Raw genomic sequence first — 21,429 nt, forward strand, 5'->3', positions numbered from 1 at the left:
GTTCTGGAATTTTATTTCAATGGTGAAACCCACGAAGAAGTGGGTAGTGCCGATGGAATGGGAGAGAAGAGATCACGTGACACGATACCGTCCAAATATACAACGGAAGTTCTCCCTCCAGCAAAAGTTCCACTCTTATGCTTTGAAAGCTTAAATGTATTACACACATGTCGCCTGGTTGCCACAGCTAGAGAAACATGGCTTGAGCAATGGACTCTGCTTTTAGCGGAGATTTCTTATGATTATGGAAGGATTTTGTCGCTTTTATTGAAAAAAGGTCCAATCAGTGCGTTGACATCTGGATTTCAAGATGCTGTTTTCATTTCCGCGAAGCACACCGGGGCATCGTCACGTGGGTCACGTGGTTGCTGCGAGACAGGTGCACGAGAACAAATCCGAACTCCCTCGATACTGCGACATTTTAATGTTTTCCCTCGACAATAACAGATTATTGCGTGTCACATCAACGGATACCACACTCATCAAAACGCCTTTCCCAATCCCATCTGCAACGTGATCCAAAACGTCACTCAAATGCTCTCTAAAAAAACAATTCAAAGCGACACCGAACAAAAAACACCCAACTCACAATCCAGCAGCATCTTACACAAAAAGCAGGCGGAAGGTACTGAAGCTCTGTCTCCTTAACTAAATCTGTACATTTGGAAATATTGGCTGGACCCTAGAACGGAAATATTGTATGAGACAAAATCTATTTTCGCTTCAAGTAAGAGAGAGTTTTACATTTTTTTTCTCTTAAAAGATGGGCCAAACACAACCACTACAACACCATTATCATAAAGTACATCCAGGAATCATGGTGAAAACTACACTAAAATATGTGTGTACGTGTTTGCGTGTGTGTGTGTGTGTGTGTGTGTGTAAGTAAAACACAATGACAACATTTTCGGGAACATGACAGATTTCAAACAAACATCAAAATTCAAATCTTATGTAGTTTAGGTAAAGCCGTTGAAAAACCTACATTTCACAAATATATATTTTATCAAATACAATATACATAACATATAAGGCCTCCAATTAAAAAAAAGATCTATCCGACACTTACCCAAAATGAACATAGCCATCGAAAACCACACCAAAATAAAAACAACCTCCAACACAACGACACTTAATACTTAGCCCAAAAGTCAAATTCCACCCTATACCAGATCGATCACTCCAAGCTAGAACCTCAGCTGACAGGCATCGTATACATTATTACATAACCTTACTTCGTTACAGAAAGTTACTGGAAACGACCAATTACCTGCCCGAGGTTGAAATGGTCTAATGTTCTCTTTATTGGCTTTATAATCAAAACGGATGGGTCTGACTGCCGAGATAGTGACAGCGCTGTTTTAGCCATTTCCCCAACTTAAACAACCTTAATTCCGATAGTGTGACCTTGTATTTGTTTTAGCTTCAGTAATAAGATCATCGCGACCTTGAAACCTTAGGACGGTTCGTTAATTCACTCAAAACACAAGTACTTAAAGCAGTTTTGCTTTCTGGTCCAAATTGACTTGGTCGGGATATGTTTTAGTCGTGTTGTGGCGGATCATGAACTTATTAGTTGGATCACGAGGGGATGGATGTGAATATGGATCCTAATCTAAACTGGGATTGTTGTTACAATACGCGGACGCTCAGACATATTAAAAGTCTTGGAATTACTAGGGACAAACCTAGTCTTAAATGATATCTCTTTTACAATACGCGGACGCTCAGACGCAGAGAAAGAATGAAACTTGTTATATGTTTGTTTGTTTGTTTGTTTGTTGTTTAACTCCGCAATCACCAATATCCATGCTATATGGCGGTGGTCTGTAAATAATCGAGTCTGGACCAGACAACCCAGTGATTGACATCATGAGCATCGATCTATCCAACTGGGATACGATGACATGCATCTGCCAAGTCAGCGAGCCTGGCCACCCGATCCCATTAGTCGCCTCTTACAACAAGCATAGTCGCCTTGTATGGCAAGCATGGGTTGCTGACGTTCGATTCTACCCCGGATCTTCACAGGTCGAAACTTGTTTTAAGTGATATTTATATTACAATTGGAATACGCGTAAGCATTGAAACATTAAAGGTCTAGATATAGGTTGGCATAAACGGAGTCTTCGTGTTTGTTTGTTTGTTTGTTTGTTTGTTGTTGAACGATCATCCAGCAATATGTCATACGTATGACGGCGGTTTGTAAATTATCCACTCCGGACCAGACAACCCAGTGATTGACATCATGAGCATCGATCAACGCAACTGAGATACGATGACATGCATCAACCAAGTCAGCGAGCCTGACCACCCGATCCCGTTAGTCGCCTCTCACGACAAGCATAGTCGTCTTTTTCGACAAACGCGGGTTGCTGAAGACCAATTGTAACTCGGATCTTTGCGGGGTACTGTTAGGATACTAGTCCAACACCAAACTATGGAATACATGTGTTTTATGAAACAAACACCAATAAACACAAGCAAGTCTAGCCAGCTCTATTAAAAAATCAGCATCAGGAAAAAAATAAAGACGAGAGAAATGTATTGCGTAATAAAAGACTTCATAGATTGTATGTTGATCTGAAACAGTACGCTGGCAACCTGGCCCATTTAGCAGCTGGATATTTTCTATTCCAAATTGGTAATTTCTTTTACACAACGCGGATGTTCCCGATACGCGTCAACTCTTTGTATCAGAATGAAAAGTCCAAGTGTGTTGACACAGGTGCATATTCCCTATGTAGACATTTTTATTAGAGCGAGTGAAAGTGATTAATGCCAAAACAGTTTTTTGTAGGAATTTACAAAATTTGAGAACATTTAATAAATAATTCCAAGGATTTATCTGGATTAAAGTGGGTTATAGAGTGTTAACCACGTAATCCATCTTTAGTCTTTCACTACATTGATCTAATCAGCATCTTCTTAACCTACAAAACTCATCGTAACAATAACACCCAAGCCCCGTTTATCCGGATTATCAAATGATGTGTGCGGATGAACGGTCTTTGAATATGTTGAGGGGACGATGTAGACGTTCCAGGAGTGTTGGTCGCATTAACGAGGGTCGGACTAAAGAGGTTTTGGTGTATGAAACGTGGAAGTGTGGAAAAAGCATGACACGGGCACAAACTTATTCAGGGGTCTATAAAGATTCGAACCGTCACCGTGGTGTAGTGGATCGAGTCTGCCGGGATCTGAAAGGTCGGTGTTCGATCTCCGATCGCTTCATACCCACATACGTTGAAAGATGGTACTTGTTGTTACCCTGTCTGACGCTCGTCACTAAGGGGCTAAAACAAGGACTGGTCGGCTCAGAGTCAGTATACTGTATTAATGCTAAACAGAGGCATGGAACCTCAGAAGGCTGGAATTATAAAATCGGACAAGCTCTCTCTCTCTCTCTCTCTCTCTCTCTCTCTCTCTCTCTCAAGCGCAAACTCACACACACTCGCACGTACGCACGCACGCACGCACACACGTGCAAGCACGTCGTTATATAAGTGCAATAACCTTGAACGCGACCTTAAACTCAATTTCACCTCACCTAAAGATATAATTCCCCAAACAGTTCCTGTTGACACCCATTCGCAAAAACGTGAAATAGCTCTTTCTATCACGACACAAACAGACACTACACGAAAGTCCGATCAAATGTATCAGCTAATCAAACTGCCCCTAGCTCCCATCCCCATCGAACAATAAGAACAAAATAACATTTCCCTAAAATAACTTCCACCAAAAATATATAATAACAAAAGCCGGAATATAAAAAAATCGAATCCGTTATAAAGTTCACGGTTTACAAAAAAATATATACATTAAAAAAAACATGACATCGAACGCATTCGAATCTGTAGGAGAACAGATCATAGGGTGTTTATAAATTAACTTCCTAGTGGTTTGATGTGAGTTCAAGAATTTCGGCTACGGTGCCAGTTCCAAGATGGTACAGGCAGGATGGATTCCTTGTTACTTCATGAATTATTTTTGCCAATGGCGTCGCAAGACTTCGCGCACAAAGCTGCAGTGAATAAATAATGGCGATCCCCAGACCACGCCGGTAGATAAAGTCTCTACATTCTTCTTCTAATGGTGCCAAGACAGAAGTTTGAACAGTAATAGGTTTGGTCAAGGCCTGAACCAGCAGGTGTGTAAAAAAAACAAAATTAAAAAGCAGGTCATGTATCGTTTTGTCGTGAGTCATGTTTCATTTTTGTCATGATCCGAATTTAGTATGCTCATGCACAAGATATTTCATAACGGTAAACTGCTTGCCTATCATTCTGGTAAACGGTCTCAATTGATGTTTGGATAAGAAATTTACATCTGGCTTCGTAAACAGAGTTTTTTATAGCTTTGGTATTTAACGGTTGTTATGAAACCAGTTCATGTATTGTTCAAAATGCCGTTTCATCAATTGTATGTATCTAAATTTCAAAAGGATATTATGTAAGTCATGTCACGTGTATATAGCGTACGTTAATCGACATAAACAAATCGTTATAAGACCCGGGGAGGTCCGGGGTAGAATAGGTCTTCAGCAACCCATGCTTGCCGTAAAAGGCGACTATTCTTGTCGTAAGAGGCGACTTACGGGATCGGGTGGTCAGGCTCGCTGACTTGGTAGATGCATGTCATTGTATCCCTATAGCGTAGATCGATGCTCATGATGTCAATCACTGGATTGTCTGGTCCAAATTTGATTACTTACAGACCGCCGTCGTATAGCTGGAATATTGTTGAGTGTGGCGTTAAACAACAAACAAACAAATAAACAAAACATCGTACTGCGGCGTCAGGCAATACACAAACACTTTTTATGCAAATTAAGTGAGTGTGGGTGCTGCCGGTAGAGCAGGTGATGCGTACCCTTTTCGTTTTCGTAAACACCTGGTGTCATCGCTGATTTTCAGTGATCCATTCATAAATCTTTCATCTTTATTTATCCTTTAACCGATTTAACGTTATATTAATAGACTTCGAGATAAATTATTTAGTGTTCAACCGACGATAGAGGTAGATGATACAGGATTTTAAATGATTCGATAACGTAAACATTCATTATTTAAAATTACCATATGCAACAGAATCGGAGAGTCGTCTTTTGATAACAACACACGTTTCTATGACGTCACGCTGCACACCGAGAGTAGGGTTATATAAAATCAAACATGCATTATGATAATGATAAGCTTCACCGTTATAATACTGATACTCATAACACAATCTCACGAGAACGCCTTCCTGAATAAACGGACAAATAAAAACAATTACAGATCGATAATGAATCACGAGAAAATACATTTCCGATTGTTAAAAAACATTGTCACGTCCTTGATTAAAACGCCGCTTCTTATGATTCGGTAATGAAAATAACAGTTAATAAGATTTCATAACGAAATACGTTCGATACCTTATATACAATGAAACAATTATGTTCCATCGGCCCGAATCAATCACTGCACTTGCAATCAACAATCATTATCTCCCGATTCTTGATTGTCAACAATAGATGTTGTAACGATTGTGATGTAATTGCTACCATTGAAACACATCATTAACACCCCGTTTGCCGAACTGACTGGCTGCAATTAACACGCTTTTTGCTTGGCAAGAGTTCGGCAAATGTTTACGGGCTATAGAAAACGCAGTCTTTGAAGCGTCAAACGTATTTTGAATGGGATAATTTGGCCATATGGTCCACGCGCTTGATATTTACCTGTCAAAATACGGAATATCCGTGATTGTTTATCAAAACATGTCAAATATTGACGTAAGACAAACACGGAAGTGACGTGATGAGTTTATAACATGAAATTGACACAAATTTGCGATAGGATCTCTCAAGGAAACCACGTCTGTCAACACCGTCTGTACAAATAGGATTTGATAAACAAATACATATTTGTTTATTCCATATATTAAGTAAAGAATGTTATTTTTAAATATTACATCACATAATGGGGTATCATCTGTAAATGTCAGTACTCAACTTCAACATAAGTTTATGAGAGTATGCGTGGGTTTCATGTTTCTGGAAGCAAAAAATAATGAATCTTTTAAGGTTGTTGGGTTTTTTAACTCTGTAGCGTTGCGTAAGAAATCAGATTAAATAAATCCTAAATAATACTTAATTTAATGACACCAGAATTTACGTACTAAGTTACTTATGTATACGTTGATGGTATTTCTGACTTTTATGAATATAAATGGGTCTATTAACAGAGAAGCATTAAATTTTTCATTTTTGATAATTTTATTTCAGTTTTATCATTATTTAAATACATTTATACCACTGCATTCTTAAATACTTATCTCTGACATTATAACAGTGAATTAGCATGCGTTCCTTTTTCCACAAAACAAACAAGAAAACTTTGTGTATGGCTGAAACATTCCGTTACGAAACAGTAGCCAAAATACAGGACCTGTTTATCGGCAAGATAAGCATGTATGTGCGTTTGCAAAGCCATCAGCAGCGACTAATAACTTAAATGTCATGTTTCTTTTGATTACAATATTATATCATATTACGCAAATTTGAATTAATATCATTCTATATTCTCAGATGCATCCTGCAAGGCTCTCGGAAACCAGTATGTAATGTCTTTCTGCATCTCAAGTCTATATCTGTATACAAGAGATGAAAGGCAGAATGACATACTGTGCCGGCCAACTGATGAGAAAGTTTGTTCATTTGGATAATTTAATTCCTGGAAAGGGTAAGCAGGTCCGTTATCACACATAGTTCGTGTTTCATTAGCAAGGGCATAACGGTTTCAATCTAACGGTAAACCGACATGGTTAGACACTGACTGAGATTGTTATCTCTCTGATATTAATATTGATATTTAAAGATTAATTCAACCAGGTCCCCCCTTTAACATAAAAAAAGTACTCCTTTAAAATTGTCTTCGGTACGCACTCAAGACATTTACAGTTGCAATGTTGCCTTATCCTAAACAATAGAAGAAAAAGATAGATTTTTTTGTTGTTGCAATTTATGGTTTCGACAATAGCCATCATCTGTGGTGCCAGATATAATAGTAACGATCATCAACAACTTCAATCAGCAGAGGGTATTTGGCTAGTTTTGAATATCAAAATTCATGATTCTTTGTCTATACTACATATAAAAGCCTTTGCATATCAATACGATATTTTGCAAAAAAACAGAGTCGACTGTCTGACTCCGGCCATATCATGAGTGTGTGTCTATGAATCACTATCAAATAGTGATCATGCATAAACGATGATTAAATACTAAAAACAATTGTTGACTGACAGAGAAATAAAACGAGTTGAACCTTGACACGCACTGCTACTGTGAAAAGATATTAGACTTGTAGTCCTGCACCATGACCGTGGAATATATTTATTTTATGAAAAAATAATAATCTAGAAAAAGCAAAAAGCAAGTCTAGCCAGCTCAAGCTAGCTCTATTCCACATCAGCATAGGGAATTTTTTTTATTTTTAGAGTCAAGAAGGATATTGTGTAATATAAGATTTCAGAGACTAAATGTTAGTCTATTAGACTTGTTGCAACCAAAGCTGTGGTTGCAGTGCTTTCCTGAAGCTGCGAAAAGCTACCTGCACGTGTGCTATCAACCATCTACGGTGTCGCTGCCATATCTCCATCATGACAAAATCATGTCTCCCTGAACACTCCCTAAGGTGACTTGTGGTAACATGTCATAAAACTATCTAATGTGTTCGAAGTACTAAACCAAGAGTACAAGAATAGTTATCGCTAGACATTCGCATTTTCACCAAATCTGAGAACTTCAATCTGCAGATAGATACCGTCAAGTTTCAATCATTAAGCTAACAATGAAACCTCGCATTAAAAAATGAAAATAACTGGTGTTTTGCAACTGTAGGTATGAAAGAATTATACCATTAGCAAAGAATGACGTTTCAGATATTCATGAAGCTTCCTCATGTATTACATGACCATTTTGAACGTGGGTAAATTTTGAAAAGTTTAAAAAAAGATGAAAGAATAGATTTATTGAATACGTTTAGATTTACATAGAGTATGGAAAAAAATTACAAATCGAACATGGTTTTCCACGATACTGGTTTTAAAGTGTTGGGTTTAGGCTTATAGCATACACTGAATTAATATCATCAGTTATAGGCTTTTCTCTATACGCTTTTGCCAAGTATATACATTTTTTACCTCACACGATCTGAGTCTCAAATCACAAAATCAACCGCTGTAAGTAAACTCATTCATTTAGAGTATTAATATTAATATTGTGTTCTGTTATATAAAGAGTATATGTGACGAAGTTCTATTAATAATTTGGTTTTAGCATAACGCCACTTTTCCACAACAAAAACTGTTCTAGCTATCTATGAACATGTATCTCTTGTATTTAGCGATAATCGGTGAACACGAACCGAAAATTTCGTTACTTCTTGATATAAAGTCGATTAACGAAATCAACATATTTTATTTTCACAAGACACAACTGCCCATTGACGTTGAAAATACCAGTTAGGATTGGAGGTTCAGTATAACTGGAGTCGAGTTGTCACTTATCTGCGTATGGAGCAAATACGGTATGGCATTTGCAGTGGAGAATATTTTGTACGCCATACGTACCAGGTATATGTCATTGTTCAGTAAAAGCCGTTTCTGAATTGTTGGGAGGTGATTACATTTGGCCAATGTAGCCGATTCGTTGTTCATATGAAATCGATTACTCAACTGCCATGTGTTGTTCCCACCAACAAGCGTGCAATTAACACCATCCAGTCAAAGTAGAACATGCCCTTTACCGCGCACGCTACACAGATTATAATGTTTGAAAATGCACGTGTGCTACCAACATCTTTGATAATATGAAATCGATAGGTGAAATTGACACGTGTTGATTTCACTATCAACACGATCTTCGACGCGGAGAGATAAATCACGAAAAACACCAGAAGTTACGTAACTGTGTTTGGCTTTTTAAATATGGAGTATAATTATATACTTTAATGAATAAAACACTCATCTAACATAACAACGATATTAATCTATGATGCAGTGTATATGAAAACTGGTAGAATTGCTAATTTCGTTTGGGTCGAGTTCTTACGTGCATTAAGTATACATGTACATTCATTACAGGGAAACTGTAGAACGTGATATGATGGTATATAACGTGTTCGCTGACATTTACGTAAAATGAGATGGTTATTATCATAATAAGCACATTAACGTTTGACTTGTCACGTGTTAGGACGACAAAAACTTTATGTGAGCGACGGGAATGAACAGAGAGAGGATTGAAAGATGGAGAGAGGAATTACTCTGGAGAGAACTTTGTTACTTGGAGCTGCTTTGAAAAAACATTAACGCATACTGTATCTTCAGCATATTGAATATCAATCACCGTCATGTTGCAACATGACCACGTGGTTTGGTCTTTATGACAACAAGCGTGTAACGGATATCGTATCCCAGCTGTAGAGTAACAGATTCTTGATCATTTGTAACAGAGAAAGAGATATTTGATCATTTGTAACAGAGTAAGATATATTTGATCATTTGTAACAGAGTAAGATATATTTGATCATTTGTAACAGAGTAAGATATATTTGATCATTTGTAACAGAGTAAGATATATTTGATCATGTATGACAGAGTAAGAGATATTTGATCATTTGTAACAGAGTAAGATATATTTGATCATTTGTAACAGAGTAAGATATATTTGATCATTTGTAACAGAGTAAGATATATTTGATCATTTGTAACAGAGTAAGAGATATTTGATCATTTGTAACAGAGTAAGATATATTTGATCATTTGTAACAGAGTAAGAGATATTTGATCATTTGTAACAGAGTAAGATATATTTGATCATTTGTAACAGAGTAAGATATATTTGATCATTTGTAACAGAGTAAGATATATTTGATCATTTGTAGCAGAGTAAGAGATATTTGATCATTTGTAACAGAGTAAGAAATATTTGATCATTTGTAACAGAGTAAGAGATATTTGATCATTTGTAACAGAGTAAGAGATATTTGATCATGTTAAACGGATATTAGATCAAACGAGCATCACCCGTCGCAAACGCTCCGGACACTTGTGTTGTTGAGGTTCCGAGTTATAAAACTCGGTTCTGAAAGTGTTACATTGAAGTAGGTGCTCTGCTGGGCGAAATAAACAAAGCCGAAATCTAGAAATCGGCTTGTCCCGGTCTGCAATTGAAATTAGCAGATGCCAAGTCGTTCACGAGACTCTCTCAGAGTACCGCGGAACAACTGCTCTTGTCAACAATCTCAAGACGTGCCTTCTCGAAATTTGTATCGACCAAAGCCAATGACAAGATAGAATTAAAAGTGAAAAAGTTAAGAAACCTACCTTTGATATAAGCCACAACTGCTACAATGACAATCCACATGTTTCGAAGATTCCAAAGTAATATCACGGTGTTCCAATGAAAAAAAACAGTCACAAGTTTTTTATCCAATAGTTCCGGAAAAGACTAAAGCTGCGTTCAATCACTCCGAACGGTCAGATTTCCACTTCGGCAACCCTCACCTTCCATATTGACCGTACAGCTCGTGTGGACACACAGTCAGTGATGCATAAACACAGGTCACGTGACAAAACCCCCTCCTCTGCTCTTTCAACGGCTGCACACTGCCGGTCAAAATCTCTCCCAAGTATCTGAGCGGAGCGAGAGACTCCACACAGCGCTACACAGTAACGGACTTCTCTCACAGCTTAGCGCGGAGGACGCGCGTGTGAAAGGGTCGTTGTTGCTCCGACTGCGCCAAGCGTTCGCCAACATCCGCTGAACGATGGAGCGATTTGAGGGTGTCTTGTTCGTGACAAACAGTACTAAGACGTCCGTGCAAGCTTGTCAAAGTCGAATGGCAGCAGTTTTTGTCTTGGATAAGATTTTGTAGGAATGTTACCTCGCATGCGTCTAACGTGACGGGTGTGTACAAAATCAAGCTCCGAATTTAAAACGAGATCATGTTTAATTGATTTATTATTATAAATGATTATCGATATTCTGATCAGAATGGAGCAAAACGAACGGGGTTGTATTCTGGTAAATTTTAAATGTAATTCAATTTTGTGTCCGATTTGAAGTAAATGTGAAAAGGTAATAAAGAAATTAATCGTTTCGAGATTGGATTTTAGATACCCAGGGCTACAACTGGATAGGATAGGATATTTCTGTATTTTGTTGTACAAAAATAAACGAATTAAATGTTATACAGATGTACGATAAAAACAAGAAAGCTGGAACTGAATATGAGTTATGAAAAGGTATGAGCGTTTATTATTCAAAATCCAATCCGTGGATAGCTTGTCTTTCTCAGGGACGATATTTGTTTTCATCGATCTTTGTATAAGGCTTGTTAAACTAAATATATAATTGTTTTTTATGACCCACTCCTCATAGTTTATTTTTTTAACATTTTAAGCGCCGACGTTTTCAACCCAGATTTCGATTTTGACTGTTTGCCCGAGCATTGCTATTTAGTCATTGTATGTCAGATTCGAAACGGAAGACTTAGCCGTACACTCGGCTTTACTTGAATTGTCTGTGTGAATGACCGATTGAATTATTTATTGAGAAATTATATGTCGTACGTAGAAGTAAACAGACCGCCGCAGCGGTCTAGCGGAAGGTCGGGGTTCGATCCCGCCCGCGTCATAACACAATACGTTAAAAGTTGGTACTTGTTGTTACCCTGCCTTGTGCTCGTCATTAAGGGTCTAAAAAAGGACTGGTCGGCTCGGAGTCAGTATACTGTGTCTGAGTGGGGTATTCATGTTTAACTGCGGCATGGTATCTCAGTGGGTTTGCACTATAAATCGGCATTAGTCCGGGCTAGTACAAGCAGCCACACACGCACGCACGCACGCACGCACACGCACACGTGCGTGCACGTCGCATTAAAAGTACAACAATGTGGAACGCAACAACAACAACAATATATACCTCACAAACAGTAAACATAGTAATTATACAAAAGGAAACATAGGACTTTACATACAAACAAGATTGGTATGTGTTTGTGTACATTTACAGAGAAGCCCATCCCGACATCAACACATATATGTGCGTATACCTACATATACATCCACTACATATATACACGTACATATCCATCCAACGAAGAAGGCACATGCTCATTGCAAACCTTTCACCTCAACATACATGCTTACATTCACCCAGATTTGGGCATACACACTCACACCTACATGGACACACTAACACCTCCGACCTGTGAAGATCCGGGGTAGAATAGGTCTTCAGCAACCCATGCTTGCCGTAAAAGACGACTATGCTTGTCGTGAGAGGCCCGCGACTAACGGGATCGGGTGGTCAGGCTCGCTGACTTGGTTGATGCATGTCATCGTATCCCAATTGCGTGGATCGATGCTCATGATGCCAATCGCTGGATTGTCTGGTCCACACTCGATTATTTAAAGACCACACGTACACACACACACACACACACACATACATACAAACATACATACATACATCCATACATACATACATACATACATACATACATACATACATACATACATACAAAGGTACATACGTACATACACACATATATATACATATACACACACGTACACACACATATACACACATACATACATACATACAAAGGTACATACGTACATACACACATACACACATCTATATACATATACACACACGTACACACACATATACACACATACATACATACATACAAAGGTACATACGTACATACACACATACACACATCTATATACATATACACACACGTACACACACATATACACACATACATACATACATACAAAGGTACATACGTACATACACACATACACACATCTATATACATATACACACACGTACACACACATATACACACATACATACATACATACATACAAAGGTACATACACACATACACACATCTATATACATATACACACACGTACACACACATATACACACATACATACATACATACATACAAAGGTACATACGTACATACACACATCTATATACATATACACACACGTACACACACATATACACACATACATACATACATACATACATACATACATACATACATACATACATACATACAAAGGTACATACCGTACATACATACATACACACACACACATACACACACACATACATACATACAAAGGTACATAGCGTACATACATACACACACACACACACACACACACACACATACGTACGTACATACATACATACATACATACATACATACATACATACATTACATAAATGGTTCTTTAAGAACGTAGGATGGAGTGAGTAGTGTTTAACGCCGCTAGGAACAGTATTCCAGTTATATCACGGCGTGTCAGATTGATGTGGGAGGAAAGCCCGAAGTGATGCGGGTCACAGACGTTTACCACTTCGGTGAAACCCGTGAGGACGGGTATGGTGGCGGCCCTATGATGGAAACGACTTTTAATGATATTTATTTATAATGTCGTTATCATTTCAGCATTTTATGTTTTATGTTGCAAAGCATGAACTACATAGATTACGGGGAGTGTGTGTGTGTGTGTGTGGGGGGGGGGGGGGGGGGGGGGGGGGGTTGAGGGAGATGAGGACGAAGCTATACGCTGATACGTAACAAAATGATAAAATCCATCAGATACAGATTGAATCTCCCAGCGACAAGCGGATCCATACCTGACTAAGGTAGGCAACTCCATGACGACTAGGAATACCGGAAAGTATAACCATTTTAGTTACGGCTAACTTTACGCCTGATCAAACAACCAGTTTGAATCTCTCGCCTCCATGCACATTGTACACAGTTAATCACATCATTGATAACGTATTATTGATGGTCCATTAAAACTCTGGAAATAACATCACTTCATACAGACGGATCTTCCTTCCCAACAGGCAATGTTATAAAGCATAGGAAGTACATTGCAAGAAATGAACGTCGACTTAATTCACACTCTGGCAACCAAGCCGTTCCTTTGTGTGGTAAGCGCACCCTTATGACAGAACCAGTTTTGTTTCCGTCGGCGACCTATCCTGTTATCTATCGCCGTAAACCGTTCTGACGAGGGTCAAAACAATTTCGACGCAGGCTGAGAGCTCTAATGCTAATGTCGTAATGCGGCCAAGGATATAATTCACTTGACGGCGTATGTTGCATGTTACCATTATGTCTTTCATCGTGTCAAAATCTGCTTTAAATTAAATATTCCTGGATCGTGTTAACATATCTTCCTTCTGTTGATAGTCGTCAAATTTGATAACCAGTATAACGGACCAAAAACAAGGCTGTTTCACCTTATTAAACACTTGCACGTCGTACTGTCGGTATTTTTCGATCACCTGGGCCGGTATCATCGTGGTGATGACTGTGATGATGATGATGATGATGATGATGATGATCATCATCATCATCATCATCATCATCATCATTATTATTATCATTATCATCATTATCATCATTATTATTATTATCATCATCATCATCATCATCAACATTAGTATTATCATCATCATCGCATCATTATTATTATTATTATTATTATTAATATCATCATCATCATCATCACCATTAGTATTGTCATTATCATCATCATCATTATTATTATTATCATTATTAATATCATCATCATCATCATTATTATTATTATTATTATTATTATTATTATTATTATAACAGATGAAAAAATGTCTTCAGCGTCATGAAAAACAGTACTATTAAATTGAATACCATTTTATCCAAATTTAAGCCCAGGGCTTAAAAATGAAAAAGGACGAAAAAATGATAAGGAGGAATAAATATCTAATGTGTAATAAAACCATGCTAACTTATAAATGGAATGATCCAGAGAGCAACACTTTAACACAAGAGATGTTTTTCTTCTTCAGCTTCATGTCTCGCATTGTCTAGAATAAAAGTTCTTTTTATGAAATGTCACAGAGAATTTGTTTACCATATTTTGCTTTTTCAACCGTATGTCATTCATTCCTCTTAGAAATAAATTGAATCTAATGTGGCGGTGCTACTTAGTGTATGGTAACATATACTGTACAATGGAAGTTAAGGATCATCGATTCTTTCATATTGCTATAATTAATCTGTCATGCCATGACAGATTGATTATGGCAATATGAAAGAATTGGGTGTTCTTTAACATTTTCCTATAACGTTTTTATATGACATTTCACTGGGTAAAATGTATGGAGAATATTTGGCTTTTTGTGAGACACCATGTTCACCTGACTCGAAGGATATACAGAAGACTTTTTGACAAGATAATACAAAATGTAATAATTAAAAAAAATATGAATTTTATTTCTGTTCTACGTCTGAAAACCATTGTTTCATTACTCGGACAGAATGTAGTTCCGTCAAAAATTGTATTGAGATAAATATTAAGAGTGGGTGTGGTTTTACGCCGTTTTTAACTCTATTCCAGCAATATCACAACGGGGGACACCAGAATCGGGCTTCTCGTTTTGTACTTGTGAACCAATATGAGGACGTGTGTGGCCAGTAGGCCCATGTAGTCGCATTTCATTGTACAGAGTTGCGTCCCTTACCAGTACCAGGATCTGCTGATAACATAATAATGGTACTCGGGGAATTCACCGAAGTGGTAAACGTCCGCGACCTACATCAGTTGAGGCTTTCCTCCATCCTGAATAATACCGATATTCTGTTGAATGCGGTGTAAAATCTTATTCACTCACTCAAAATATGTACATGTCTGTGAAAGGCGACTATGCTGGTCGTAAGGGGCGACTAACGGGATCGGCTGATCAGACTCGCTGATTTGATTGATGCATGTCATCGTATCACAATTGCGTGGATCTATGCTCATGATGTCAATCACTGGATTGCCTGGTCCAGATTCCATTATTTACAGACATATAGCTGAAATATTGCTGAGTGCGGTGTTAAACAACAAACAAGCAAATATATGTGTGTTAATATTTCGTGTGCATCACACAGATTTAAAATAACGCGCTATTACTACTACTGCTGTGATTGTAGGTTCGAATCCCGGTTCGCTCCGATTATGTTTCTAGGTTTGTCAGCACCATACCCGTGCTCGTGGGTTTAACCGAAGTGGTAAACGTCTGAGACCTGCATCACTTCGGGCTTTCCTCCCACATTAAGCTGACACGCCGCGATATAACTGGAATACTGTTAAAAGCGGCGTTAAACCCAACTCACTCACTCGCTACTGCTGTGACCGTCATATTTGTCAACCACATGGGACAGATGGGGCGTTGAGGCGAAAAGGGTAGCAAGTCACGTCGTTAAAGAGATGCTCGTCACGCCGAAGGCCCGCTTTCGTTCAGGGCCCCGTTCCACAAAGCGATCTTAGCGCTAAGTCGATCGTAACTCCCATTCTTTATCACTGACTTACGACAATCATAGCGCTAAGATCGCTTTGTGGAACGGGGCCCTGGTGCCCCCCGCCGTGATATCGTTAATGGCGGCGTAAAATCACATTCACTCACCGTTAACCTTAACTGCAGCCACATCCAGTTCTTGACCGTTGCCTCCCTTGTTCGAGGCCCTGGGCCTCACGTCTCCAGGTTCCACACAACAAAATTTCTCATAGACTTATCTTAGAAAGTTATATTTGTAAACAATAACATTCAACATCCATTTCATGTCCATGCATGCACAAAAACATAAAAATTGGCTTGCCTCGTCAGCTTTATTGCCTTCCGAGTACCACCTTCCCGAGGCAAGAGAGTTAACTGACTATAAAAGTCCAGTTTCCACCCTTGCCGAACCAGGCTGGTATAATGGAGTTACGTTTTGGCTGGACTAACGAGTCTGTTCATAGTCCAATCAAAATCGCGCAACGAAATCGAAATCCGGTTCGTAAACTGTCATGCAGATTTCGGTCGATTGCAGGATTTGCAAAGCATGTGCACTGCCAACTCGTCAACAGATATTTTCCAAATCTTTTCATGTTTTTTTATCAACATCTTCACATGACTTGATGCACTTCGCGATGTAAAACCCGTTTTATCACATATAGATCTTGATTATTGATCAGAACGTCATGGCTGGGCGCCGCCATTTTGTTTGGGAAGCAAACAAACCAACAGCAGTTCGGCACCAAATGAAACATAATTAAAAAAATATTTGGATACATTCATTGTATGTTATCATATTATGACGGACAGGACTAAATAAAGAGCCTAAAGCCAAAAGAGGCCAAAATTCCCTTTATGCATATTATTGCATAAATAACATCTATGAATTCTTGTCTACTTGTAGAAAACGTATTGTATGTTTTCATTGATAAGTTTTTGAAATATAGCTACTTAAAATTCTTTAAAAGGGCCGAAGTCAAGTTCTAAAAGGGACGAAGTCACTTTGCAAGCTTTTGACCCTTTTAGCTCCCATTTCCGTGTGTGGTTGAGACTGGTTGTTCAAGAGATTTTGAAAGTTTGGAAACATTATTATTATGTTTCAACTATTTCAACAAAGTTGGCATTAGTTTAAATCGTTTAAAAGTGCTTCAATAGTATGTGTTTGTACTTTCAGTAGTAGTTTATCAATCTCACGTGTTAAATCCCATACAAATGCCTGAGGGTAAAAAGGGCCAAAATACAGACATTCACCCTTTCCACCCTTACATAAATTAAAAACTTAAGTTTAAACCGTAAGTCTGCTGTCAGAATGTGTTAAAGTTTAGGAATCTATCGGTGAATAAAAAAATGATCATTACCATGCATATGGTTTTGGTTTTCATTACTCCACATGACATTGGTCCTTATGGCTCTAAGCTCTTCAAATATTGAAAAATATAAATATAATGAAATATATTGTCAGTTTTAATTAAAAAGTTTGTTAAGCAGAAACATCTTATTATCCAATCACTGCAACCTCTGTCTGATTCTGGTTCTGAGGTGCGGTGGAACCTCCATCAGCGTTAAACACAAAAAACAAAAATAGGATTACATTTAATCTCTTATTTCGACAATCAATAGAGGTGCCACGTTACATCGTGTAGTAGGCGTCGGTGACTTGGTTTATAGTGTCATGGCACCCAGAGGATTTTGGGCGTTGCTCATGTTTTCAATCATTGGTTCGCGAGGGCCGTCGTGATATGGCTGAATTGTTGCTGACTGCTGATTGCGTCGTAAAACATCATTCACTCACTCTAATCCCTCTAGGAGTAGCCCATCGACCAGTGCGTGGGTCCGTCGTGGAGATGGCCTTGGTTCGAATCCGAACATGGGTGAACCGTGTACGACCTATTGTGAGTAAATCCGTTGTTGGAATATTGATAAAAGCAGCGTTGAACGATAATCAATCGTGAAAGACAAGCTCCGTGGAATATGAAGCCTGTCGAAAGAAAGTGAGGGGGGCATGAGGTGACAATGACCGCTCAGTTGGGACAGAAAAAATAACGTTGGTCTTCAATACCTGGCAGGCCATACCAGAAATACAGAACTCAGCAGCCCTTGTGACCATTCGATTCTCACTTCCCCACTCCAGGACTGGGAGATACCCTATAGTTGCCAGTAGAAGATTTTGTCGACCTTCAGCACCTTCCATGGGAAGTGCCATATGAATATTTATGAGCCTCGTGTTATGCTGAAAGACATGCCTGACGTCACGATGAGAACGGAGTCATTAAATTATGCATGAATGTTAAGAATGTGAAGAATGCAACCTTTGTTAAAATAACTTAGCCTAGGAAGTGTGAACTTGTTCTTCTCCATCAAACATACATCCAAAGCAGAATTCAGTAGAAAGACGCTTGATGATTTTATTGAGTTCCAAACAGTTACACAATGTCAGCAAGGATTCAACATACTGGGTCACACAAACAGCTTCCACTTCATTCGCTACAACTTTCTCTGGACATATTTTCTTGACGATGACGACATGGCTGCTTCCACATCATCGTGGAACTTGGTCTTCACATCTAGCACCCATTGGTCTCTGTCTTGAAACCATTGGGGGGATTGTACAACAACTGTTTCGTTGAGGTGATCGGCTGTTCCTAACACATATTTCCATGTGCAGAAAATGGCTCTTTCATCTGTCACCCTTCTGTAAATAGAACAAACTTATTCCATTATGAGCTTATCTCTGACTTCCATTAATATTTTCCCTAATAATTTTTCTCCTCTCCATTTTGTGTGGAGATAGTCAAACACCTCAACGTTTATCATAAGCACTAGCTTCTACGAGAATTCTTGGATAAGAGTTGATCAGAATATCTTTTAAGTAAGCAGACTGACGATATTTTGCAAGAAATGCTTTTCACACCACATCACAGCTAACACTGTCCCATTTCCATTGGTTAAACTGTCTTACACGTTCACCCTGTCGTATCTGCTCTGCGGGTGATGAACATTTTAAAATCTTCATGGCTGTGTCTCAATGTCCAAACGTTACTGACTTTCTGTAATATTGTTCAGCACAGTTAAATTCTTTATCATCGATAGGTATGACAGTAGCGTAGTGTTGAGTGAATGGAGATAACTTGGAATGAAACAATACGAACCAATCTGCTGTCATTGTTGCCATGATGAGACGTTCACACAGGCACAGACGTTTTCACAACTCGACTCAGCAGTTGTAAATGGAAAGACAAACGAATATACGCATGCATTTTATCTGGAAGACGTTTTAAATTCAATGGCTGTTGAAAGGGAAAAATTAGCTGATTTTGGCATCATCTCTATAATTAACATTAAAAATGATTGGTTCTGTTTTATTAAGGTGAAGAGTGATAGGTTACGCTAAGCAGAGAAGGGTGTTAACACATGTCCACATTCTTTCATGAAAGGATGACATTCCATTTGATGATCATCATTCTAGTGTATATACAAGTATATACTCTTGAAAATCACATTTGTGAAACCAGCTGAGTATGTTATACAGCTCATCTTTGGACTTTTGTATTCTAGATAGATAGATAGATAGATAGATAGATAGATAGATAGATTCAAGGTCGAAGCAGGTTTTTCAGAATTGGAAATTAAGATTGGAAATGAGAATAAGACTGACCTTTTACAATGAAATATATCACAGCATGAATAAGGTAGAGAATCTTTTTATTAAACTATTCTGTTTTTATTTATTTATTCGCGTAAAAATCTCCTCTTTTTCTCAATGACAACATTCTACGTATTCATTGAGTAGCTATATTAAGGGATCGAGGACTGTTTCATTCTTTCATGAAAGGGTGACAATCTGTTTTAAGATGATGATTCAAGTATGCATCGAACCTAATCTACCCCAACTTCATTCCAAATAGCTCAAATGGAATGCCTAAAGAATTCCTAGGCTAAGTTATTTTAAGAAAGGTCGCATTCTTCACATTCATAACATTCATAACTACTCTTGCCTTCAAAGAAACGAGAATCGGGTCGTCAGACGTGCTGACTTGCTGACTGTGATGTTTCTGGTTTCGATGTTCCAGACTCGAAGAGATCTAGTTGGAACATTCGGCTGAGTCCTTAACCAACATTTATTCCCTCTGGAGACAGCATGACGTGCTCACTGTAAAACGATGTTGGTGTATATCAAGATCACCCTCCCAGGTGATGCTGGGTCCAGATGCTGCTGCCTCACCATGCAAGATTCGTTTATCCGGAAACTTGTTAATCCGTTAATTCAGTTTGAACGACACTGTTCGGATTAACTGGGTTTCGGAGATTCGCAATCCCAGAGCGAGTTTGGCTTAACGCTGCTTTAAACAGTATTTATCACAGAGTGTCAGCTTGATGTGGGAGAGAAGGGGGCGATGCAGGTCTCACACGTTTGCCACTTGGGTTTCTCTGTTTGTTTAACGTCGTACGTCGTTTAACGTCGTAATATTCCAGCTATATGACGGCGGTCTGGAATTAATCGAGTCTGGACCAGACAATCCAGTTATTGACATCATTAGCATCGATCTACGCAATTGGGATACGATGACATGTATCAACCAAGTCAGAGAGCCTGACCACCCAACCCCGTTAGTCACCTCTTTGGGCAGGCATAGTCGTCTGTTACGGCAAGCATGGCTTGCTGAAGACATATTCTCTACCCACGAGCACGGGTATCTGCTGGCAAACCAGAAACATAATCAGGGAGTTTGTACGATTCAGACCACCCATTTCTGTTTCCTGGCGCGCCAAAGGGACGCAACTTACAGCTAATTTCAGCGAATTAGACTTCAAGGCCACCGTGACCCCGGAATGCCAACAGAGAATTAAACACATGTCTCGTTGAAAAATTGGAGCTCCATTTCAAAATGTATTCAAACTGTCAGTGTGTCTTATTTGTTGATCTCTAGCGTGGCAGCTTGTATTGTTTGTTTCCGGTGTGGTGACATTTCAGTCGAGAGCCGATCGTTTTGATGACACACACGCAAATAGGAGACAGTGCC

The 21,429-nt window shown here is 38.6% G+C and overlaps 1 protein-coding gene across 2 annotated transcripts in view; it reads right to left on the reverse strand.

The window, feature by feature from the left end:
• The window catches only part of LOC124144618 (lachesin-like), a 167,247-nt gene extending 156,306 nt beyond the window's left edge, over positions 1 to 10,941 (reverse strand). Inside the window, exon 1 of one of the 2 annotated variants that reach the window (XM_046514104.2) lies at positions 10,378 to 10,941. In XM_046514104.2, coding sequence (XP_046370060.1) covers positions 10,378 to 10,417 — 40 coding nt within the window. In that variant the 5' untranslated portion in view covers positions 10,418 to 10,941. The remainder of the gene's footprint in view (positions 1 to 10,377) is intronic. The other variant, XM_046514103.2, reaches the window with a different exon arrangement.
• Between the last annotated feature and the right edge of the window lie 10,488 nt (positions 10,942 to 21,429).

Source organism: Haliotis rufescens, unplaced genomic scaffold (genome assembly GCF_023055435.1).
Source record: "Haliotis rufescens isolate VD_foot unplaced genomic scaffold, xgHalRufe1.0.p SCAF_8, whole genome shotgun sequence".
In the NCBI taxonomy this organism is placed as follows: domain Eukaryota; kingdom Metazoa; phylum Mollusca; class Gastropoda; order Lepetellida; family Haliotidae; genus Haliotis; species Haliotis rufescens.